Source organism: Malus domestica, chromosome 15 (genome assembly GCF_042453785.1).
Source record: "Malus domestica chromosome 15, GDT2T_hap1".
In the NCBI taxonomy this organism is placed as follows: domain Eukaryota; kingdom Viridiplantae; phylum Streptophyta; class Magnoliopsida; order Rosales; family Rosaceae; genus Malus; species Malus domestica.
The window spans coordinates 27,574,183-27,600,642 of record NC_091675.1 but is presented as its reverse complement, the minus strand read 5'-3'; the positions used below and the strand labels follow the sequence as shown (position 1 = coordinate 27,600,642).

Below are 26,460 nucleotides of genomic sequence, written 5' to 3'. Positions count from 1 at the left end.
TTTTGCCGGTGAATCGTCCCTGTCTTCGTTGGAGCACGTGGCTCGTTTCACCGCGCAATGCGGAGATGTTAATAGTGATTTCCATAAGTTACGGCTGTTCAACTTTTCGTTGACCGGCTCGGCATTTGCCTGGTACATCAATCTCCCTCCTAATTCCGTCCAAAACTGGGAAGAGTTGGTCGAAAAATTCCACGAGCAGTTTTATCAGCCGGGGATGGAGATGTCAGTCTCTTCATTAGCACAGATGGCTCAGGCATCTGATGAGTCACCAATGGATTATCTTACTAAGTTTAAATCAGCTAGGAATTGGTGCCGAGTGCCTTTACCCGAAGTCGAATTTGTCAGGCTTGCTTTGAACGGCCTCGACGTCGAATACAAAAAGAAATTCTTGGGGGCAAATTTTCGGGATATGTACGAATTAGCCCAACATGTCGAGCAGTATGATTATTTGCTCCGCGAGGAAAAGACTTCGAAGACTCCAACTTGGGGAACGATTTACAAGAACCCTACTGTCAATTATGCATCAACCGAGGATGAATGCGTTAGTGTGGATGCGGCTGAGATAGTGATAGATAAGCCATACGTTTGCAAGGCATTGACTCAGGTTGATTCTAGAGAAGCCAAAAGTCGCTCGGCCACTGAAGGAACATTGAAACCGTCAAAGGTTTATACTTTTGATATTACCAAGGCTGACGCAATTTTTGACCAACTGTTATCAGCAAGAATCATTAAGCTTCGGCCTGGTCATAACATTCCTAAGGTCGAAGAACTTAAAGGAAAGGTGTATTGCAAATACCACAATTCTAGCAAACATACGACAAACAATTGCGTTGTATTTCGCGATAACGTCCAAAGCTGGATTGATAATGGCAAACTGAAGTTTCCCGAGAAGAGGATGAGTGTTGATACTGATCCGTTCCCCACGGCAACAGTAAATATGGTCGACGCGTACCTACCCAAGGACAAAGGGAAAGGCAAGGCCGAAGTGGTTGAGACGCAACGCCCGCCGAGTCAGAATTGTCGGCCACGGTTCATGGCCGATTTTTGTTCAAACAAGCCACCTACGGCTTTAACGGGGCCTGCTATTGTCAAACCTATGATGGATTATAGCACCGATGAAGATAGTGGGGCGGCGGTTTTGTGCGAGAAATGTAGAGCGAAGGTCGACAATGAACCAGAGGAGAAGCCCTCTTCGCAACTTGTGGCCACAACTCGGCCAAAGGTAGCCAATGAAGGCCAACATCACAGGGTTTTTGAGAGGCTCGGTCCTAAAGTACGAATGGAAGAGACACCCCCGGTCAGGCGGCGCCTCGATTTTGATGCTTCATTCTATGACGATGATTACTATAAGCGTAATTCTAGCAGTTCAGAATCATCGCGGAGCCAAAAGACCTTCAAGCCTCCCGAGCCTAGAGATCAACGTTGGTATACATACCATTCTTCGAATGGCGTCTACACCGCGTTGTCCAAATCTCAGAAACGTCGGCATCAACGGATAGATTGCATGGCTCGCCGACGAGCAGCCCAGGAAACTTTGGCCCCTAAGTGGCGGCCGAAGGACACAGCTGCCACTAATGATGAGCGACCACCTCTAGCAATTATGACAGAGTTGGCTCAGGGGAAACGGCTGGTCGATCAAGATGTCGAGACCATGTTTGAAGAAGCTGATAAACGGATCAAACTTCTCATTCGACCAGGGGAGATGAAGGCACGCCTTGAACATTTCAGGCAAGAGGCCGAAAGCAAATTATACCCGCCGGCTATACAAGAACCTTTGGTCAAAATTCGACGGAATTTGCATCCCCCGTTCCTTGGGGAGTCTTTGGAGTATATGCGAGAATTTCATAAGAAACATTCGGCCAACGATCTGTATGGTTTGCCGAAGGCATGCCAGGACACCATTGATCTGGTCCTGACTTGTCCGGATGCTGAGCGGATCATCGAGAAGACCTCAGATCCAGGATTGAAAGCAAGGTTCCAGCACATCCGAGAAGCTCGTGTCCTTGGATTTGAAGTCGACCCGTACACCGATATCAATGCAGCCGACCTTCCTTTCTCGCTGGAGGACCTTCAATATTTGCGATATCACTTTGAAGTATTTTCAGCGATTTCTCTCTTCGGCCTTACGACCGATGAAATCGCACGTATTGCCCGTCTGGATGCTTATCTCGACACTAGGGATGCTCGGCTACACTACCAGAAGCAGGTTCAGGTCCTGATCCCAAGTACATTGTCAATCTCAACCTTACCTGAGGCGGTCACGCAGAACCAACCTGTCGCCGAAGCAGCTCCGCTGGTTGACGTCATTGAAGAATGGACAGAAGAGTCTCGTTGTCCGACTTTGACGACAACTGAGTCCGTAGTCGCCGACCAACCGAATGAGGAGGGTCTTGACCAGATGGGCCCGTCAGTCCTGGATAATATGGAAATCAGTATGGTCCATGTGTTACCTGCCGATTTTCAATCAAGCACGGCTCAACCAAATTTCCTCGATGGAGATGTAGTTGCCGAGGAACCCGGCCATGTTGATTTTGTATCGATTGCTGAAGGCGAGTCAACAACAAAAGATGATAGTCTAAAGGCCGCTTTGGCCGAATTGTTCCCTCGTTCATCGTCGGCCAAGCTTCACCATTTGAAGCCATTGTATGTGACGGCCCACATCGAGGGGTATCCAGTTTCTAAAGTTTTTGTTGATTGTGGAGCTACCGTCAATATCATGAAGGCCTTACGCCGTTCAAATGACGAGCTTATTCCGTCAGGAATCACCATGAGTAGTTTTGTCGGCGACAAATCCCACACCAAAGGTGTACTTCCGTTAACTGTGAATATTGCCGGTTGCACCCACATGACCGCCTTTTTCGTGGTTGATTCCAAAACCGAGTATAATGCGCTGCTCGGTCGAGATTGGATTCATCAAACCAGCTGTATTCCTTCCTCATTGTACCAAGTGCTTGTCTTTTGGGACGGTAAATCGGTCACTGTTCATCCGGCCGATAGCCAGCCATTCGAAGCTAACATGATCCAAGCACGGTATTATGACGATCACGTCGGCTACATTACTTTGCAAGGCTTCAATGAAGAGGGACGGTCGACTCGGATTTCCGTTCAGAAAGCTATCGAGGTTGGCGCCGAGACTGTCCAGCAGGATTCGACGAGACTCGGATTAGCCAACTTCCTCCCCGAAGCTGATGTTTGACACCGATCGGGAAACACGCAGGGCCGCGGTTTCATCTACTATGGAACGACTGCTGGCCCATTGGTATACGATATCTAAACAACCAAATTTGGGCGTCAACCTCGTCGAGTTCCTTGCTGAGGGAGATAATGGGCCTGTATTATCTTTTGATAAAATTCGAGCCACCCCGGCCGAGCTCGAGGATCATCGGCCCCTAGTTAAGGACCCTTTAGAAGAGATTAATGTTGGGACGGCCGATGACCCACGGTTTTTGTTTATTAGTGCTTTACTTCCCCAACGAATGAAAGATGAGTTTCGTACCTTGCTTACGGAATTCAAAGATTGTTTTGCTTGGAGTTATCATGAAATGCCCGGCTTAGATCGTACTCTGGTCGAGCATGAATTACGTATTAAGCCCGAATTTAAACCTTTCCGTCAGCCACCTCGTCGATTCTCAACCGAAGTACAACTCAGTATCAAGGACGAACTAGTTCGGCTTTTGAAAGCCGGATTCATTCGGACAGCTCGATATGTCGAATGGTTGGCGAATATCGTTCCTGTATTAAAGAAAAATGGTGACTGCGCATTTGTACCGATTTTCGAAATCTGAATCTGGCAACTCCCAAAGATGAGTATACAATGCCGATTTCAGATCTGTTAATCGATGCCGCGGCGAATCATGCGATTTTATCCTTTATGGATGGACATGCCGGGTACAACCAAATATTTATTGCCGAAGCCGATGTGCACAAAACTGCTTTCCGTTGCCCGGGGGCACTCGGCACTTACGAATGGGTTGTCATGCCATTCGGCCTCAAGAATGCCGGCGCCACGTACCAACGGGCGATGAACACCATCTTCCATGATTTAATTGGCACCATCGTTGAAGTTTACATCGACGATGTTGTCGTCAAATCTAAACGCCGACAGACACATCTGGACGATCTCCGACAGGCTTTCCTCCGCATGCGTCAGCACAACCTCAAGATGAATCCTGCCAAGTGTGCCTTCGGTGTATCGGCCGGGAATTTTCTTGGTTTCCTCGTACATCATCGTGGGATTGAAGTCGATGAGAATAAGGCACGCGCAATCATCACTGCCCCACCCCCAACGACGAAGAAACAGCTCCAGTTTTTACTTGGACAAATCAATTTCCTCCGCCGATTTATTGCCAACTCGGCAGGAAAAATGAAAGTGTTTTCCACACTCTTAAAACTCAAGGATTCCGATAAATTTATGTGGAACAACGAGCATCAAGCGGCGTTTACGCAAATCAAAGGCTCCCTCACGAACCCACCTGTCTTGGTTCCTTCCCGGCGCGGTAAGCCTCTTAAGCTATATATTTCGGCGGCTGAAGAGTCCATCGGCTGCCTTCTTGCCCAAGACAATGATGCTGGGCGAGAGCAGGCTATTTTTTACCTCAGTCGAAATCTTAATCCACCGGAGATCAATTATTCCGCCGTGGAGAAGCTCTGTCTTGCCGTGTTCTTCGCCGCCTCTAAACTCCGGCATTACATGCTTCCGTCGGTCACACAAGTCATTGCCCAGACCGATGTCATCCGGTACATGCTTACCCGGTCGATCGTAAAAGGGAGAATTGGGAAGTGGACGATGGCGTTGTCCAAGTTTAGCCTACAATACGTGCCTCAGAAAGCTGTCAAAGGCCAAGCATTGGCCGATTTCCTGGCTCACCATCCTTCCCCCTATGGTTTTGGGGACACTGATGTCGAAATCGGCATGGTTGAAACACGCGACAACTATTGGACGATGTATTTTGACGGGTCCAGCACTTCATCCTCGGCTGGTGTTGGAGTTGTCATTCAATCTCCTAATCACGATCGTTGGTATTTTTCGCTTAAGTTGGATTTTGACTGCACCAATAATCAGGCCGAATATGAAGCCTTAATCATCGGCCTTGGCCTCCTTCATGACTTGAGGGCCACCCGTGCCCTCGTCCTCGGCGACTCTGAGCTTGTGATCAACCAACTTAATGGATCTTTTCGCTGCATGAGTTGTACCCTAGCACCCTACCACATGGTTGCCAGCTATTTGGCCGAGTCCTTCGACGGTATTACGTTCGAACATGTTTCCCGGATCCATAATACCGACGCAGATGTGTTGGCTCAAATTGCCTCTGGTGCATAACTCCTGGGGGGCAAGCTAGGCCGAGAAATACCGGTGTTACGACAATTATACCCGGCCTTGGTCAACCAGCAAATCTTCCGGCGCGACGATGTAATACGCACTCGAGTCATGTCTTTACCTTCATTGTTAGACCAACAAGATACTATAGAGGTTTGTACCGTCGAGGCAACACCAGATGATTGGAGAAAGCCCATTATGCAGTACCTTGACAATCCCAATGGAAAACATAGTCACAAGACACGAGTTCACGCCACGAACTATGTCACGTACCAAAACGAGTTATATCGAAAAGGGGAGGATGGATTACTACTGCTATGCCTCGGCCCCCAAGAGAGTGCTCGGGCGATCGCAGAGGTTCATGAAGGATGCGTACAGTGCCAAATCCATGGGCCTATACAAAGGGTCCCGGCCGAGTCACTACATTCGGTCATTAAGCCATGGCCGTTTAGAGGATGGGCCATGGACGTAATCGGCAAAATCATGCCGACTTCTGGAGCTGCTAAGCATGCATGGATAATAGTCGCAACTGATTACTTTACTAAGTGGGTCGAAGCAAAATCATATGCCGAGTTAACATCTAAAGAGGTTTGCGACTTCGTGGAGGAACACATTGTGACCCGGTTCGGTGTACCGGAAACGATCATAACCAACAATGGAACAATCTTCATAGCCAAAAGGTTTAAAGAATACACGGCAAATTTGAAAATTCGGTTGGAACAGTCCACACCGTATTATCCACAGGTGAACGGGCAGGCCGAGGTAAGTAATAAAGTGTTGATCGGCATCCTCGAAAAAATAATAAAAGAAAGGCCTGGCATGTGGCATTTGAAGTTGAACGAGGCATTGTGGGCATATCGAACGTCGCCCCGGTCGGCGACTGCGACAACCCCGTACGCATTAACCTACGGACACGATGCAGTGCTACCAGTCGAGTTGAGCATAAATTCGTTGCGATTAATTGAACAAAGTAGTTTGTTTAGCGCCGAATATAATCAGTCCATGAGACAGGAACTGGAAGATTTGAAAGAAGCGCGACTTGACGCTTATAACTTATTGGTGGCACAAAAACAGATTGCCGAGCGGGCCTATAATCAAAAGGTGTGACAGAAAACATTCGGCGAGGGTGAACTAGTGTGGCAAACGGTGTTGCCCGTAGGACTAAAAGATCCTAAGTTCGGCAAGTGGTCGCCGAATTTGGAAGGGCCGTTCATTGTGCATAAAGTATACGGAAAGAGGCGTATCATCTTAAAGACCGAACCGATGTAGTTCACAGATTACCGATCAATGGGAAGTTTTTGAAGAAATACTACCCGGTAACGTGGGAAATGCGAGAATAAACAAAACCATCTCATTAAGATTGATGAGCATGTACAAGCTAAGTCAGTCATGGTAAAACTAAGTACATTCAAGGGGAGAAGGTAAAAGGGTGCTGAGCAGGGCCTTTAACTCCAACCACCGCACGTCGGCCATGATCATTTCAGCTTGCCGATTCTTCTTATCCAGCTTCAACCGCTCGACCCGCTTTGTTGTAGCCGCGTACTCAGTGAGGCAATCCTTTCCACCCGACTCAAAGTCTTTAGCAAGCTCGGAAGCAATGGCCGACCGACGTTTTGCCAGTTCGGCCATCTGACGGTCGAGCTCGGCTAGTACTTCTCCTTTTGCCCTCAGATCATCGATTTTCAGGCGGAGAGTGTCTTGAACGGCCGTGGCAGCCTGTAGATCTTGTTCGGCCTTTAGAGCGGTCTGGAAGACACTAAATGTCTCCCGAACCTGCTCCAAGGCAGACGACGCCCGAACGATGGCCTCTCCACTTAGGCGACCGTCGGCCCCAAGGTCGTTCAGACATACGCCAAGCCGATCAAGACCATTGCGCTCTAGCACTTGCGACGCGGAGAGCGACAGAACTTCTCGCAGTTGGGTTAAAGCGTTTGGATCGGCAGCTTCAGTCGGAGTGGCCGAAAGACCGGACTCTGCAGTTGTGCTGGAGATGAGGGCTTTGAATTCGACCTTCCACGAAGCCTGCACGTACAAACAAGGTTAGGCTTAAAGGAAGTCATGACAAGAATAGCAAGAAGGTTTCGTTTTTTAACCTGCCGAGAGGAGACCTCGGCCATGTCCCCAAGATCGTTGCTCGAACCTAAAGAACTCAATGGCCGAGCCCAGTGTCTCAGATTGCTTCTCAATTCACACGGCCGATGGAGGTTATCTACGTTTGATGGCCACTAAGGTGGCCAAGAAATATAGATAACGCCCTTCGGCGCGTAGAATTGGCGGTGAAAAGAATGTAAGGGCACCTGACATTTAGTATTGTCCTCATTTAGAATTCTAAAGTAGAAAAGCAATCAAGGAAAGACGTAAGAAGATACTTACGAAGGCCGAAGTAGCCTCTTGCGGAGGAATGTGGAAGCCCTGGTCTTGAGGATGAACGGGTGATTCCGCCGTTGGCTCGGGTTCCTCGACCGGTCGTTTACCACGGTCGGCTGTGGAAGGGCCGACCAGGACAGCCACTTCGGAGGCAGGAACACCCTGTTCCTGAGAGGGAGCACGGGGTTCAGCCACCACCATTGGTTCCTCGACCGGACACTTGCCGCGATCAGCCGTGGAAGGTCCGGCTTGAACCGCCGTCTTAGACACTAGAGGAGGTTGTCGGCGAAGATGAGGACGGTGTGCCAGGGAGACTTCGTCGCTCCCCTCACTCTCTTCTAGAACGAAGACCGAGGGCTTTGGATTTTTTGGGGAGGTTCCCTCGGTCATAGAGACCGCCTGTTGTGGGATAGGTGCCTTCTCGACGGAGGGAGGTACGACTGGTGCCCCGGCCACAGAGACAGGCCGCGCCTGCGCTGTCTTTGTGACCGAAGCCGGCTGTTTCTCGACCAAGGGTTGGCCGGCGGCTGGAGAAGGGGAAGCACTGGGAGTCGTTGTCCCTGTAGTGTGACTAGAGATGACGTGGATCTCCCGTGTACCTTTCTTCGCCAGTTTTTTGTCCCGCTTGGCAGGCGGGGAAGGCTCGACAGCATGCTCGGCCCCTTGGCAAGGCCGTTTGATCAGCACGGCCCGACCAGCGGGGTTGTCCTTTTTTGCCACGACCGATTTTTTCTTGGCCATGGCAGCGGCAACTGCCTCCGTTTTTCTCAAGGGCCGACTACCTAAGAAGATAAAAGACAATTCAGTAAGGCAAATCAATATGCAAGGTCGAAGGAAAAGAGGAAAATTGAACAGGTACCTTGAGTATGGGGGGCCGAGGCCTTCTTAGGTCCGTCACCGAAGAGTCTGCTCAGCACATCTTCGACCGGCGCACCAAAGAACTCTTGGGTGTAATTTTCCCACCACTCACCGAAGGTGTCGGTGCAATGGGTTTCTGGGGTGGCCGGTCGAAGGCGGAATTTTTGGCAGTACTCTTGGAACTCCCTCGCGGCAGTTTTACATTCCTTCTCCGAGGAACGAGGTTCACGTCCACGGCTTAGGATTGTTCGGGAGGTGAGAAGGGGGACGGGGCAGCCCTGAAGATAGCCGAGTTGTCGGGCAAGGAAGTTCGGATGATATACTTCCCAACCCGACCGTTTCCCATCGCAGCCGAGAGGGAGGTCGCGAGCAAGCACAAACGAACCCCAGGTCTGGCGAAGATCGACGTCCTCCTCCGCGCCCCACGTAGAGGTAGGCAGCCTGATGGAGGAAGGATAGTCTCGACGACGACATATCAGGAACTCGTCGTTGGAGAAGTCGTCCAGAGCGAAGAGGTACCGAAATACCTCTTCGGCTTAATGAGGAGGTGTTGGTCGGGAAGCCAGCTGAGGTCCAAGAGCCTCCGTTGGTAAGAAGTCAGCTATGGCCGGCCGAAGGGAGGCGAAGTATACTTGCAACCAGAGTTGGAAGACCCAGAGGGGACCATTCTGGTGTGGGTCGACCTTGTGGAAGGTCGCATCGGCTAGGCAACGGAAAAGTTGGGCGAGAATGTTGGAACTCAGTGCCAGGACGTGACCACTAGCCAGGGCTTCGGCTACCGGCATGTTCTCGACCAAGTACTTGTTTGACTTGGTACAACAAATGTATTTGTTGTACCAATAGAAGAGGAAGGCTTCATGCTCTCCATCTCGCAGGTCCTCTTCTCCTCGGCCGACGAAGTAAAGATAGAGTGTGTTGTAATTACAGAAGTTCTTGTGGAGCTTTTGAATGTCTTCCTTCGACGGGATGTGACCGTCACGGTTCAGGGTCTCGAAGGCTCGACGGTCGAAAAGTGTCTTCAGATCGATATTCGACGGGTGCCCAGAGAGGGTCGCGTCGACAAGGATCCCGGTTGCCGAAGTCCCCAGAATGGCGATGATATCCAGGATGGTGGGACCAAGAGGAAGAACCATTGTGTTGGTGGCCGAGCACCAGAAGCACAGAGCGGCTAGGAGAAGCTCCTTGTCGAAGACGATTTCCATGGACGAGAGAAGGATGGCGTCGTAGATGCCGAGGGCCTTCCATTGCTCGCCGAAGAGTCGTTCCATTCGAACAACCCAGGCTGCCCAGGTTGCGGTCGTCGAGGGCCAGGAGCCTTGGGGTTTCGCCGCATCCCATCGCGACCATTCAAACCCTTGGAGCAAGGGTGTTAGGCAGTGCTCCTGGAGAAGGCCGGTGATGGTCGGTGGGATTGCAGCCTTGAAGAGAGGACCCAGGATTTGGTGCTGAGTGCTCATGTCATTTTTAAAACGTATAGTCTTGATCGAGCTCCGATCAAGAATCTTCTGATGCTGGTCACACTCCCTGGAAAGCTTGGAGATGAAGGACGCCATTGTAAGAAGGAGGCACGGCGTAAAAGGATTATCTGGGTTAGGGATTTGAAAACGAAGACTTGAAAAAGAAAGGTGCTGGAGAATAAGAGCAAGAGTTTTTCAGAAAGTTTTGGGAGCGTAAAGTGCGAATGAGAGATTTTCAGTACTTATAGGCTTTTGGCAGGAAGGGTAATCGTTTGAAATTCAAAACAAAGGGGCAAAATCGACCGAAAGAATCGTTGATCATGATGAACATTTGGGAAATGCAGTTGAGAAGACCGAAGGTTTCAGATGTTGGGGGCGCACGATTGCGTGTGACGACGAAATTAATGGCGGAAGACGTTTCGACGCCTGCACGATGACAAGTGGGTTCACGAACTGAGGAAGTGGCTCGCGGTTTGAGGTAGTGGTCATAATGTCGACGGTTCAAGCAGCCGCACGCCTTGGACGTCATCATTGGAGTTGGCCGTATTAAAGGACGTCACGTGGCGAGTTTGGTTAGCAGGATCAAGATCGTGCAATCATGTTCAATAAATGCGCCTTGGAACTCGGACATTAGGGTTCTGGGTGGTAGATTCGCTTCTTCAAGGCCGAAACTCGGCCAAAGAATTCAGGCCGAGGACCTCAGAAGCGAGGGGGCAATGTTTGGGCCCAAAATAACAGTTTGGGCCGAGTGTAGGGTCATTCTCGGCCCAGAAGGCCTTGCGACAAGAATACCATGGATCGTTCAGTACGTGGGCCTCCAAACCTAGGTCGGCTAGGTCATAACGCAAGAGGTCGAATCCTAGTGCAATAAGGAGTCTCGGCAGGACCCGGAAGTGAATCTAGCTCAGTTAGGGACTAGGTTCACAGTCCTAGTGAAGGTAGGACTGGTCGAGTTGATGCTGATCAGGGGAAGAAAACCTAGTCCAAGTAGGTTTTTAACTCGACCTTGGGGGGGAGCCATTGCTATAAATAGAAGAGGTTGCACATCCTTCAAAGCCCCTGCAAATCAATACAAAATTGCCCTGCGCAAATTCTCACAACTTGTTATTTTTCTTTTTCCTTTTTTCGCTGACACATCTTCCGTTGGCATCAACAGCACTGTGGAAGCAACCGGTGATATCTTAAGTCGGCATAGATAGCTCTGTCACCGTAGAGTTAGTCGGTCTCGCAGTATCTTCCGTTGGCATCAACAGCACTGCGGCGAGAACGGTTGATTACCTATCCAAGTCTCAGTCGAGAAGGGTTTCTAAATCCTTATTGGTCGAGGTCATCTCATCAGCCTTCTCGGCGAAGTGAGGTGTTACAGTTATTACATTCGGCACATTGAAAGCCGAATTTGATATTGAACTTCGTAAGAATAGTAACCTTGTCCTCAGGTTCGAGAGCCCAAGAGGCCGAGACGTGTTCCTTTCTCGGCCGCAATCGCAAGACGCAGAAGTCAGTAGCGCGACCCAACGCAACATCAACAAATTTACTCCTCGGCCGAGCTCAGCCGACGAGTTGGCACGCCCCGCATTCACCGAAAGACGTAGTTAGCTCATTAATTACTCGGCCTGCGCGCCACGTAGGCTTTGTAGTTTCTAGGGTCAACAATTATCCTTACTCAAGTGTTGATTAACATGCTTATTTCTTATTGGCAACACATAGTTTAGTTTACAATTTGGTGTAAATATTTGGCCTACTTAGCATTTCTCTATTGGAGATGCTCTTATATTCTGTTGTCTATATTCTAGATTTATTATCTAAGCCCACCAACAATTGACCGTATTGATCTTGTGTTGACCTCCCAATTTTGAGCCTAACATTTGTGACCTCAAACAAATTATCGTATTCTTCTAATATAATATATAATACTATATAAATCCTTCTTGTTATGTAAATTTGATGCTGGAAATTTAGAATAAAATACATTATATTAAGAAAAGAATAAAGTAGAGAGACGGTAAGATGACAAGCTTTCAAAGCTAGCTATAATTAAGGGATGATTTTTTTTTGTGATACCTTATTGTTTGATTTTAGTATTATTATTATTATAATCATTAATATCACATGAATAATATAGATGAAACGTCACTGCCTCAACAATACAAAATTTGTTTTGGATTAGGATGGCGAAGACAACTCAACAAGTTCTTAGTGTAGTGGGTTTAGTTTAGTTATATGTTAGAAAACTATTATCTTTTCTATTAGTTTAAAAGGAACGTAGGGATATGGTTTGAAGAAATAATTAATTGGGAGTACCCACATACTTATCATCTAATCATGTTTATCAAGAGTTTATCTTCTTAATTTGTTATGGAAACTGAAAAATATAGGTCCGTGGTTACAAAGTTGTAGTCATGACCATGTCTTTTTTCTTAATTATTCCTTGAATTAGAATTCTCTTTTCTGTGTTGATGATGTTAGGATGCCCTACTTGTGGGGTTAATTGGTTAACTGAGAATTGTTAACTAAATTGAGTCTTTAGTCCATAAAATAAAATAAAAGTCCGATTATTGTTGTGGAGTAATGTTTGATTTTTTTTTTTAAGTACATTAATATTTTTTACATTAGAGGTTTAATTACATGATTAAATATTGCTGCATCCAAACAAAATATATAGTAGTATCTTCATGGACTTGGGCAATGCTTTGTTTTGAAGATCCTCCTCTATTCACTTGTGTACTACTAAACGATATTTTGGAGTTGTTCATACTCAAGTAGTAATAGAAAAAAAAAATATGAGGGAATTAAAGAACTTCAAAAGAAGGAAACTAAGAAAAACGAATCAGATCAATCAATTCCCCTTTAGTTGATTCGATTACTACTTCTAGATATTTGATTACGGATTTTAATGTGAAGCTTGCATTTTTCCAATTCCTTACATGTAAGCAAACACATGAAGAAAGTTCCCCAGTATATTGATTCCCATACTCATAATTTAGTAAATGCATGAGACTCAATAATCAAACAAAAATTCTACTCTTATCACATTTTCCATACCACTTTTGTATCACCTTTTTAATAAAGATGAGACTAACATGTATTGGTAGGTCTTACCTCTATTAGAGAGGTGGTACAAATGTAATAAGTGTAGCATTACTCTAATCAAAATAATTTCAATTCCTATTCCTTGTAATTTTTATGTTGATAGTTTTATCTTTGTTTAGCTTCTTGCTCGACCTTTTGACCTCCTTTGTAACCAAAAAAAGAAAGGAAAATTAACGAAAATTCTAAAAAAAACTTCTCTTTTAACGAAAATCTCTTTTTAAAGGTATAGTGAATAGTGCCAGTTAAAGAACAAATGTGGGTTTTCGTTAAAAGTGAACAGTACCATGAGTGTTTTGTTAAAACTCCCAAAGAAAGAAAGACATATAAAGTTCTGAAGACCACATCATAAACTATACCATGTACAGGTTTACTAACTGTTGAGAGTAAGTATAAATTGCATATCTCATATGATACTGTAATGATTAATGAACCTCTCCAGTAAATAAAAACATAATTTGCAAATCAAGTAGATGTCTGAAATACGATATGAAATTGCAGAAATCGTTCAGTTCAACTTCTTAAATTTCATTCTCTCTGCAACTTTGTCATCAAATTTCTGAGATATTCTGGAAAGGAGAGAATTTAAACACCATGTAATGATTCAGATGTTGAATATTTTAAAAATATATATATAATAATATATTATATATATAATATATATATATATATATATATATATGGGGATGTTTGATGGGAAGTTGGGTCATTGACCCAACAATTATATCTTTTCAAATTAGCATTGTAACCTTTTGCTAATATCCAACGGTTGCTGCATGTTTTACAACAAATATGATCTTTGGTAATTGGTGTTTGTATTAGATATGTTCATTGGACATAATGATGCAATGTGTTGTATCCCATGGTGAAAAGACATACTCAAATCAAAGGATGTGTCTAAAGGGTGTAATTCTCTCTATATATAGTGGTAACATTAGTAGAAAAGAATCATTCAGAAATTTGTTGTCTACATAATTTCTTTGCTCTCTTTTCTCTCTTCATCACATTCATACAATTTCTTTCTAGTTATTTCTAAGGGAATATAATTCGGTTTTGCTAATCGAATATTCCATACTTTGTTGTATCCTGGAAGTGATTTGCCAAGAACCCTTTAGCAAACTCATTCGAGTGGGGGCAAATAACACTTTAAGGAAACGATTCAAGTCATACCTCAAAGTCATTATTCGGATTATTCTCCATATTTCTATATTTAATCTAACAATCCTAAAGTGTTATTTTCGTTATGGATAACAAATCTGATAACATGGCTTTAAAGATTATCAATCAAGATGTCTACAAGTTAGACAAATTTGATGGATCAAATTTCACCCGATGGAAGGAAAAAATGCGTTTCATGCTTACTGTTCTAAATGTCATATATGTGTTGGACCCGAAATTGGAGCCTATTCGTGAACCAAGTGACAAAGACTCGGACAATATAGTTGCCGATCGAAAGAAGCGTGAAGAAGATGAATTGGTATGTCGAGGACACATCTTGGGCACATTATCTGATCGTTTATATGACCTGTATGCACACATTCAATCTCCAAAGGAAATTTGGGAAGCACTTGAACACAAGTACACAACGGAAAAAAGAGGTACCGATAAATTTTTAATGTTCAAATATTATGAATTCACTATGTTTGATAACAAACCCATCCTAGACCAAGTTCATGAATTATTGGTCTTGGTCTCAAAGCTTCGTGAACTTAAAATAGTTATTCCGGATCCTATGATAGTTGGGGGTATTATGGCAAAATTACCCCAAACATGGAATAACTATAGAAAGAAACTTCTACACATGGTGGAAGATATTAGTTTAGAGAATTTGCAAAAGGGTATTCAAATTGAAGAGGAAACTCGAAATCGTGATAAGAATTTTGCAAATCAAGATTTCTCTAAAGTTCACATTGTCGAAGGAAACAAATATAAAAAGAACTTCAAAGTCAAAATTGACAAAGGGAAGTTTAAGAAGACCAATTCCAACAACAATCAAAAGAATGCAAATGGTGTATGCTACCATTGTGGAAAGAAAGGCCATTACATTCGTGATTGTAGACACAGAAAAGCAAGTGAGGAATATGTCAATAAGACCAATAGCGCAAATATGGTGGAAAACTCTGGAATTGATAACATTGTTGCAATGGTATCAATGATGCATATTGGCATGATTACCGAACTGAATATGGCAGCGGTAATAAAATCCTCCGATTGGTGGCTCGACTCAGGGGTTACTATACATGTGTGCAATGACAAGGCACAATTCAAGACATATGAAGCATCAACGGACAATCAAGAAGTTTTAATGGGGAATCATAATTCCGCCAAAGTTCTAGGAAAATGAACCGTTGAACTTCAATTTACTTCTGGAAAGAAATTGACGTTGCTTAATGTACTGCATGTTCCAGAAATTAGAAAGAATCTTGTGTCTGCAAATTTATTATGTAAGAACGGTATAAAGACTGTTCTAGAGTCCGACAAGTTAATAATGTCGAAAAATGGGATGTTTGTTGGGAAGGGATATTCTTGTGATGGGATGTTCAAACTAAGTATCAATAATAAAGTGAATTCTTCTGTTTATATTGTTGAATCTTCCTCTCATTTATGGCATTTACGTTTAGCACATATAAATTTTAGATCTTTAAAATACATGCGCACACTTGGTTTTATTGCTTGCAATGGTGATTATAATGATAAATGTGAAACATGTATTCAAGCGAAAATGACTAAGAAACATTTTCCAACTACCGAAAGAAATACAAATTTATTAGACTTAATACATTCTGACATATGTGAATTTAATGGTGTTTTAACAAGAGGAGGAAAAAGATATTTTATCACATTTATAGATGATTGTTCTAAATTTACTTATGTTTATTTATTGTCTAATAAAGATGAAGCTTTTGAGTGCTTTAAGCGCTATAAGGCTGAAGTTGAAAACCAAAAGGGAAGGAAAATTAAATGCCTTTGTAGTGATAGAGGTGGTGAATATTTTTCACATGAATTTGATATTTTTTGTGAAGAGCATGGTATTGTACATCAAAGAACTGCACCCTATACACCACAACAAAATGGTTTGGCAGAAAGAAAAAATAGAACACTCACTGAAATGATTAATTCTATGATGATTAATGCTAATACTCCAAAATATTTATGGGGTGAAGCATTGTTTACTGCATGCCATATACACAATAGAATTACATCTATGAAGACACATGTGTCACCATATGAAATTTGGAAAGGAAGAAAACCAAATTTGTCATATTTGAGAGTATGGGGTTGTGTAGCTTTTTATAAGGCACTCGATCCTAAGAGATCCAAGTTGGGTCCAAGAGGAATTAAAAGCATATTTGTAGGATATGCAGAAAATTCAAAGGCATATATGTTGCTTAATTTAGACTCGAACACAATAGTTGAGTCTAGAGATGTCGAATTTATAGAAAATAAATTCTATAATGACTACTCAGTGTCTGGAAAAGAGAATGATCAAACACATTTCTCTAATCCGTCTACTAGTCAATCTCAAGGTGAGAAAAGAAAACAGTCTGAAACTGTTAATGAACCAAGGAAAAGCCAAAGGGTAAGAAAAGAAAAGACTCTAGGCTCTAATTTTATTTCATCTCAATCTATTGTATTTTTAGTCGAAGGAAATAGAACAAAGGTTCTTAAGAAAATACCCATATTGTTGAATGTTGAGGATGATCCTAAAAGTCTAAGCGAAGCATTGACTTCAAGAGATGCAGCCTTTTGGAAAGAGGCTATAGATGATGAATTTGAATCATTAATATCTAATTAGACATGGATTTTAGTAGACTTGCCCCAAGAATCAAAAGCAATAGGTTGTAAGTGGGTATTTAGAAGAAAATACAATACAAACGGGTCTATTCAGACATTTAAAGCCAGGCTAGTTGCCAAAGGTTTTAAGCAGAAAAAAGGAGTAGACTATTTCGATACATATGCACCAGTAGCTAGGCTCACATCAATTAGAATATTGTTTGCATTGGTATCTTTATATAATTTGCATGTGCATCAAATGGATGTGAAAACAGCATTTTTAAATGGTGATTTAGATGAAGAAGTCTATATGGAACAACCAGAAGAGTTTGTTCTCCCTGGGAATGAAAAGAAGGTTTGTAAATTAGTAAAGTCATTATATGGATTGAAGCAAGCACCAAAACAATGGCATGAAAAGTTTGATTTTGTCATTTTATCATATGGATTTAGACATAACAGTGCTGATAAATGCATATACTCTAAATTCACAAATGATTATGGTGTTGTTATATGTTTATATGTCGACGACTTGCTTATTTTTGGTACAAACATGAAAGGTGTATCTGAAACTAAAGAGTATCTAAATTCAAAATTCAAGATGAAGGATTTGAATGAAGTAGATACTATCTTGGGAATTAAAGTAAAGAAGCATAGTGGGGGTTACGCTTTGTGTCAGTCACATTATATAGAAAAATTGCTTCTTAAGTTTAAGCATCTACAAATAAAAGAAGCAAATACCCCTTATGACCATAGTGAAACTTTGCTTAATGATTCTGGTAGGTCTGTTGCACAGCTTGACTATGCTAGTGTAATCGGAAGTTTAATGTATGTCATGCATTGTACCAGACCAGATATCGCATTTGCAGTAAGCAAACTTTCTAGATACACTAGTCATCCAGGTACTGCTCATTGGAAAGCAATAAATAGAATTTTTGGTTATCTTAAAAGAACTATTAACCTGAGTTTAACTTACTCTGAGTTTCCAGCAGTACTTGAAGGATATTCAGATGCAAGTTGGATAACAAGTGCTAATGATAATAAGTCTACATCAGGGTGGATTTTTACAATTGCCGGAGGAGCAATTTCTTGGGCTTCGAAGAAGCAAACATGTATAGCACATTCAACTATGGAATCTGAATTTATAGCATTAGCAGCAGCAGGTAAAGAAGCGGAATGGATTAGAAATTTGTTATTGGAAATAGAGTTGTGGCCACAACCAATGCCATCCATTTCTTTATACTGTGATAGTGAGGCTACTTTGTCTAGAGCATACAATAAGGTATACAATGGAAAATCTAGACATATTAGCTTGAGACATGAATATGTCAAGCAGTTAATAACTGATGGAGTTATTAATATTGTTTATGTTAAATCAAGTAATAACTTGGTGGATCCGTTAACGAAAGCACTTTCAAGAGCTTTGGTAGTTAGTACATCTAGTGGAATGGGGCTAAAACCCTTTACTGAAAATTAGCCACCAATAATGGTAACCCGACTTTGTCTAGAACATCACTAGTTTAAAAGTTTAATGGGTAATAACAAGTTATTGTTAAGTGGTTGTGTAAGCACTGAAAATTATTATATAACTCATTCCAGGATGATCAGTGCAAGACTGCTACGTTTAGGAGGATGAGTTTTATCTCTTAATGAGGTTATTTGTAGTTATGTCTATAGTAGCAGGGACATGGGAAGGAACCTCACCTATATGAACATAAGAAGTGGTGCCGCTTCTACCAAGAGTTGGGTTTTCTCTTGTAAATGTTTATGAAACCAGGATGAAGCACAAGGCCATAATAGTGCTTAATTGGTTCAGAAATTTCTTTAAAGAAATAAGACATAATCATGTGTGTAGTGATTCCGGTTTTAACATAAGAATAGGTGGTTTAAACTTAGGTCACCATCGCATTCGTTATAACTTTGAATTACTTACACTAATTAAAGGTTTAATTCGAAAGACACCTTTATTGTATGCATAATTATATCGGTATGCTTGTGATAATTATAAAGAGAGTTGTAATATCATTTTCTATATATTTTTCAAATAGGGAAGGATTGTTGAATATTTTAAAAATATATATATAATAATATATTATATATATAATAATATATATATATATATATATATATATATATATATATATATGGGGATGTTTGACGGGAAGTTGGGTCATTGACCCAACAATTATATCTTTTCAAATTAGCATTGTAACCTTTTGCTAATATCCAACGGTTGCTGCATGTTTTACAACAAATATGATATTTGGGTAATTGGTGTTTGTATTAGATATGTCCATTGGACATAATGATGCAATGTGTTGTATCCCATGGTGAAAAGACATACTCAAATCAAAGGATGTGTCTAAAGGGTGTAATTCTCTCTATATATAGTGGTAACATTAGTAGAAAAGAATCATTCAGAAATTTGTTGTCTACATAATTTCTTTGCTCTCTTTTCTCTCTTCATCACATTCATACAATTTCTTTCTAGTTATTTCTAAGGGAACGATTCAAGTCGTACCTCAAAGTCATTATTCGGATTATTCTCCATATTTCTATATTTAATCTAACATCAGAGATATGTTCTACGTACGCCCATGTCATCACTAGAGAAAGCATGCAGTGTGCATGTGCTTGAGCACACGATAATATTAGTTTAAGCTAGACTAGAGTGTCCTAAATTAGCTTGTTGGATGATTTTCGTACTCCTTTTAGCATCTCTCTTTATTTTGTAGTCATCGAATTGTTGGAAAAATAGTCTAATTGTGTATTTTAGTCATATGAGAAATGAATAAGTCATCATGCAGTTAAACATAAAATTAATGCATACGAACAATTATAACTAATGCTAAATGCACATGGAAATGGATTAGAAAAATGTGAAAAATCAGTCTGAGGCAAATGTTAGATATAGGGTCCTTAAGACAATTTTACGTTCTATTACAGCGCTCATGGTTGATTGGGGTTTGTCTACCAGGATATAACGACCATGTCCTTATAACAATAGCATACCAAATCACAAGGTTCCAGTGAACCACGATTGTATTGAAAACTCTCATATGGACTCAATGAGTGTCTAATACCTAGTGCACTATATGTCTGAATATGTGAATGCTGGATTACCCTATTTACGGATATTGAAGAGCCATTTCTCAAAATATGTGACTTATTTTGAAGAGGCAAGTAATGAATCTCTTGACTTAAAAGATGCATCATTTCATATGTTTCAATAGTGAGAACTTAGTGAATATTTATCACAACATAATAGCCTCCATCCGTGGATTCCAACTGGTTTATGGAAATGAAGGTCAGTGTCACCACCATTCATTTGAAAGCTGTCCACCATACCATTATAACACATACTAATGAAAAGCTATAATGGTTCACCCTCGAACCAATATAAACCCACTTCAAGTACTATTTCCACTGAAAAACTATAATGGTTCACACTCCATCCATGCATGTCTCAGCCGGATTGAAAACTTCTGTTATTGTTAATTTCAAGTAGAATCATAAGCAATGTTTATCCCTCGGACGTTCGATCTGCTCTTTTTATACCTTCAAAAGAATAGGTTACAATGCTCGGTCTACTCTTCCAAAACAATATCTACATACGGTACAATACAACATTAGGGAAATTTACCAACTACCATGAAGAAAAATCATTAAAATTGGACGCGGAAACTCCTGATTTTCTTTTCTTTGTTGAAGGAAGCTCTGTCAGACCAGCACCAACAGCAGCCGGTTCAGGTAGAGCACTCCTTGCTTTCAAATACTTCCCAACACCACCACCACCACCAAGGCCAGATTCCACTCCCGTACCAGGATTGCTAAACCATGACCCAACCTTGTCCTGAAAGTTAACACAAAACGAATTGCTTTACTATCGTAACAAACGGAATAAAGTTGAAAAAAAACACCAGCACAAATTTAAGGGTCTCGTAACAAACATTATCTTCATCCTGAGCTTTCTCTTCAGCTTTGGCCTTTTCTTCTTCTTCATCAGGCTCTGTGTAAGGATTGACAAAAATTGTGACACTTGTTATCTTAATTTCCTCCTGCACAAGACACAGCAGAAGAAAGAAAGTGAGGCCTGGGTACAAAGGAGTTTGACCTTGCTTAAAAAATCATAAGATTCAGACCTAGTTTGGGAGTGAGGTGCTTAAAAAAAAAGCACTCATGAAAAAAAGCTGTGAGGGTTTTAGGTGTTTGGTAAACTGAATAAAAATGGCTTATTTTGGAAGCTGCTGTGAGAATAAGCTGAAATCAAAGGAAAAAGCTGAAGCTGCTATTTGCAGCTTTGGAAAACTGGCTTTTTTTCAAAGCACACAGAGCTACAGTGCTTCTTTAATGAAAAAACCCACTATTAGACTGCTTTTTTTTCCAAAAGCACTTTTACAAAAAAGTTTACCAAACACTGCTGATTTATTTCACAGCCGCTTATTCTCACAGCACAACCGCTTATTCTCACAGCAGCTTTTTTTCAAAGCACAGCAATACCAAACCAGCCCAGTAGGTTATATGTAGCAGTGTCGAACATTGAAACTCATGGAACAATTTCAGCTACTAGTACTGATAAGATGAAACGCTATAGATATTCATACAGCCGTGTGCATTAACACGTGCATGTACATAGATATACATAAACTCCTGCTGCAACTAGCAGGAACTAGGTTTGGACTATAGTAGCTATAAAATGGTAAAGAGAACCAACAATATTACGTTAGGGCTTTCAATAAACTCTAGCCAGCATGATCTAGAACGAGAGTGACAATTTAAAACAGTAAACACATATAATGTAGATGGATGATTCTTATACACACCTGATAAAATGCTTACAATCAACAGACATGAATACTTATTTGAAAAGGTAAAAAATTATAAAACATGAATACAGGACTTTAGTTTTGATAAAAGAAAAAACAATAAACTTACCAAAGGTCGGTCATTATCATCAACAGGAACCTTTTCCATTACTGCCAATGTGGTCAAGCCACCGACAACTCCACCGAAAACCGTATGCTTGTAGTTCAAATGATTTGCAGATTTGTAAAGGATGAAAAATTGGGAGCCATTAGTGTGTGGCCCACTGTTAGCCATACTAACAACACCCCTTCCAGAGTGCAGTAACTTGGAGTTCACTTCATCATTAAAAGGCTTTCCCCATATAGATTCCCCTCCTGTCCCATTACCAGTAGGATCACCACCTTGAATCATAAAATTCCTACACAGAAAAGTGAATCGTAAATCCTTAACCATTTCTATCTTCATTCACAACAAGAATTTAACTTGAACAAGGAATTTAAACTAGAGCATATCACCATACCTAATGCTTCTATGAAAACCTACTCCGTTATAATAGCCACGTTCACAAAGAGTGATGAAGTTCTCGCAAGCTCTGGGGGCAATATCACAGTGTAGCTCAATGTTCAAATCACCATGTGTTGTGTGTAGTTGTACATATCCTTTCTTTTTTGGATTCTTCTCAACTTTGACATATTCAAATTCATTTTCAGTAACAGGAGTAAAGGCGGTAGAAGTGAAAGATCTGGAAGCAGCACCCGTGGTGAATCTGCTCTTTACCTGAAATTAATACTTGTGTTAAACAGACAGCGAGGAAAAATAATTGTTGCTGGAATAGTGCTACTCTTTTAAACATTAAACACAATTAAGTTTAATAATCATACTGTAGCTCCTAGCATTTACTATTGGGTAGGAGAGATTATAAATAAAATCAGCTAACCATCTTTGCATTCACTGGTGCCCTCTCACCAGCCTTGTGCATAGCAATTCGAGCAGCAGTTTTGTCACTTGATGTGGCTCTGGCGGCAGCAGCACTTCTTCCATGCACAGAAGCAGAAGCAGCATCCACAATACTATATGCCTGAGCTTTCACCTCCCCATTTGATTTTGATTTCGGATCCTCTTTAATACGCGATCTTGCAGCTAAAATGGCTTCAAGTGCAGCAGCCCGTTCATTTTGTGCCTTGCTGCCACCTCCTCCATGCAGTGCAGCTAGCCTTCCTTTTTCAGTTCCAAGCTCTTTGAGCATCTGCTTGATATCTCCATTTACATTAATGTTAAAGGTGGGGTCTGCACTCATTCTCTTAAAATCTGAAAAAGAGATGAAATAAAAAGAAGAAAATAAATAAAAGTTATTAACAGAAAAATAACACTATAGTTGACCCACAATGGTAATGAAGCGTCTAGCTCACCTTCATCATCAATTTTCAGACTATTTTTAACATGATCGAACTCCACTAGAACCTTGCTGTCAAGTGCATTGGGATTCTGCAAAGGGCATCCATAAAAACCAATGATATTCAAACAAGAACTTACAATGTTTCGATACAAAAAAATATATCTCAAAATTCTCCAGTACCTGAATGGTAATCAGGTCTTCCTTAGAAAATGGTTCATCTGTGAGGAGCTCCTTCCAATTCTTGGTCTTGATGTTTAGTTCTTTAACTGCCTAAAAAGTGAAAGAAGAAGTGAGATAAAAATGTATACAGAACAGTTATATGTATTATACAATCTGAAGAAAACTTATACCATTGACACTATATCATAGCAAGAAAACAAACCTCATAGGAGAAGACATTTCCTGTTGTCTTCACAGCAACTATGTGTGTAAATTCAGTGAAAACTTTGTTCAAAACAGGGCACTGAAACTCTCCTACACAACAAGTGAAAAAAAAAAAAAATTCAATCGTCTAAGAGAAGATACCTAAACAACAGATTATGAACTGCCAAATCAGAGGTATAAAAATGGTGAAGCAAACAAAAACCGTCTGGCTGACATACTCCCATAACTATACAGAGGAAGAAACTATGAAAAATTCTGCTGATAATAGCACCCAAACCAACTAGTAGTTAAAATTATCCATCATACCATTCCGTCTGATGAGTTTCCTCAAAAAAAATAAAATTGTGCTTAGAAACTAGTTTCAATAAGGTTTCTGTCAACAACAAAGTAGGCCTCCAAATGTTCATTTGATTCACCAAACCATTGGAAATTGGTTTGACCAAAGGGATACCAGTAACACTTTCAACCTCAAAGTTCTAACTGGAGATGTGATAACTTTACGGTTTACGACTTCTTGCTGTGTTCCTTTATGCAAAACTTACATAGTTATATTGGTTCTAAAACTGGGAAAGCAATTACCACCACACCTCATGGTCATTGAAGCAATTTCTCATTTGCATTTTCTATGGTTAATATCGTTAAACCACTAAATTCATGCAGATACGTATGTATGCATGAATACACATATTCCAACTCAGGTTTGAGATCTCATTTAAATCATGCACTGTAACAGTCTTTCCTGTCCTGAATATTCCACTTTAAAAATTCTAAAATCATTTCTGTCAGCACAAGACTGGAAAAAATAAACATTAATCCAGTGCCATAATTCCAGTTTAGCTTATATTCCAACTTCAACTAACTAAAGGAGGTACTATCCTACATGTTCTTCTATAGCATATGAACCACTATCTACTCTATCCAATGAATGCATGATTTGTCAAAATGTATGCAAAAGCAAACTAACAAGCACAAACCATCAGAATTCTTGTGGAACATTAGCGGTATGAGATTCTCCTGCTTCAGCGGAGCTCCGGTAACAGGATGCTTCCCATACTTTCTGATATATGGAATTATATTCCTGCACCCATTTTCCAAAACCCAAAAACAAAATTCATGTCACACAGAATCTCCACACAACAAAAAAACAGTGAAGCTAATGTAAAACCCACGAAATTAGATGTGCCTAAGAATAGCATACTACGAAAAACTCACAGTATATCAAAAACGCTGCCGTCTGCGGTGCACACTGGGTCTTCAAATGGCGTAAACGTAAGCCTGCAACAAAAATTGAAGAAAGGCACCAAATTTAACAAACAAAAGTTGAAATTAGCCAAAAACAAAGAATGTGCAATTATATATATATATAGAGAGAGAGAGAGAGAGAGAGGGGGGGGGGGTACGCGCAGCAATAGAAGGGGAGGCGCTTGAAAGGAGTGGAGGTGGGCTGGGCTTTGGCGCCGCCCCATTCGGTGGCCCACTCCGTTTTGGTGATGAACATTCGATCTTTGCTGTGCTGCTTCTTTCCCATTGTGTGTTACCTGTACGGACACTGACTTTACTGATTGTTTACTTAGGGTTTGGCTGCTCTTCTTCGCCAATTGCAATTGGGTTTTCTCTGGATAATTGCAATCTATCGGAATATGCAGTAAGCTAGGGTTTCGTTTTGATTCCTGCAATTGAGGCGGTGGAACGCAGTCTACACCTGTTTTCAGACGGAGAAGAAAATCATTTCGGCGCCGGATGTCTCGTGCTGTATATTATTTTGTTCCAAATCTCGTGTTATGCGTAAAACTGTGGCGTTTTGGTCTGAAGGATAGTGTTGAATTTTAGGATTGCCCATAAAACTTTAAGGTATACTCCCATTTTTGCCCCCTTCAACCTTCAATTTTCGCCACTCAATACCACAGTTTGGTGGTATTTTTCTTCACTTGTAAGTTAGAGGTCTTAAATTCAAATCTCATAGATGGCAAATTCGATACAAAATTAGGTTACTCATATTGTGGCTTAGCCGAACTCCACTTCTCTTTAGTGTAAGGCCCCGTTTGGGATTGAGGTGATTTTAAAAAAAGCCACTGTGAAAAAAAGCTGAGGGTCATTTTTGTGTTTGGTAAACTGAAAAAAAAAGGGCTTATTTTGGAAGCTGCTGTGAGAATAAGCTGAAATCAAAGGAAAAGCTGAAGCTGCTATTTGCTGCTTTGAAAAAAAGCCAGTTTTTTTAAAGCACACGGAGCTACAGTGCTCCTTTAATGAAAAGACACACTATCATCCTGCTTTTTTTTCCAAAAGCACTTTCACAAAAAAGTTTACCAAACACTCTACTGGCTTTATTTCACAGCCGCTTATTCTCACAGCACAGCCGCTTATTCTCACAGCAGCTTTTTTTCAAAGCACAGCAATACCAAACCAGCCCTTAAAACTATTGATGTATTAAAAAAAAAAAAAGAGTTAACTTCCTTATTTTTTAGCTTTATTAAGCATCATAGAATAGTTTGGGGATAGATAAATCTATCCAAAATTCAAACGTGAATATTGCATCTTTTATTTTAAAAGATATGTTGTGAGGCTTAACTTACTCTCATATTCTCTTTGTGCAGATAATATCATTTATTAAAAAAAAACGTTTAAAAATCACATGATGTAAAATTAAACCTTATAAATACTAATTTGAAACCATGTGACCATTTAATTGTCAAGATAAAATTTCAATTTTGGTTAGAACATATTGTTCGCTAATTTATTTGTGTTGACTTGTATAATATTTCCCTTTAATTTTGGGATTCCTATTATTTTGAGTTTCCTAGTTTAGGTTGTTGATTGCTTGTAATTACTCTTTTCTTATTGTAGTAGGATGGTACATGATTATATAAACCTCAGAATGAGAAGAATACAATTAACATATTCAAAGCATTATCTTCTTGGCACCAGAGCCAGGTCGTACAAAAAAGGAAAGAAAGTTTCAAACGCTAATCGGGTTTGTTACTGCGCCATGCCCAGCACCACCATTGTGTCTCCGACAA

The 26,460-nt window shown here is 41.2% G+C and overlaps 1 protein-coding gene across 1 annotated transcript; it reads right to left on the bottom strand.

Moving 5' to 3' along the window:
- Window positions 1-20,379: 20,379 nt before the first annotated feature.
- LOC103415383 (peptidyl-prolyl cis-trans isomerase CYP65-like) lies at window positions 20,380-25,261 on the bottom strand. The gene is made up of 11 exons (XM_029094331.2): window positions 24,844-25,261; window positions 24,656-24,718; window positions 24,418-24,521; window positions 23,442-23,533; window positions 23,240-23,329; window positions 23,073-23,148; window positions 22,601-22,971; window positions 22,184-22,440; window positions 21,793-22,081; window positions 20,808-20,915; window positions 20,380-20,710 (listed from the first exon to the last, which is right to left on the bottom strand). Exons 1-11 carry the CDS (start codon window positions 24,969-24,971, stop codon window positions 20,504-20,506), a joined length of 1,785 nt encoding a protein of 594 aa, XP_028950164.2. The 5' UTR covers window positions 24,972-25,261; the 3' UTR covers window positions 20,380-20,503.
- Window positions 25,262-26,460: the final 1,199 nt, after the last annotated feature.

Bases quoted from the DNA above. Each gene is read 5' to 3' on its own strand.
- LOC103415383 (XM_029094331.2), bottom strand. From the start codon at position 24,971: ATGGGAAAGAAGCAGCACAGCAAAGATCGAATGTTCATCACCAAAACG. The intron at 22,972-23,072 runs GTGAGCTAGACG...TCTCTTTTTCAG, and splicing joins TCTGAAAATTGATGATGAAG to ATTTTAAGAGAATGAGTGCA. The intron at 20,916-21,792 runs GTAAGTTTATTG...TGTCTTGTGCAG, and splicing joins ATGATAATGACCGACCTTTG to GAGGAAATTAAGATAACAAG.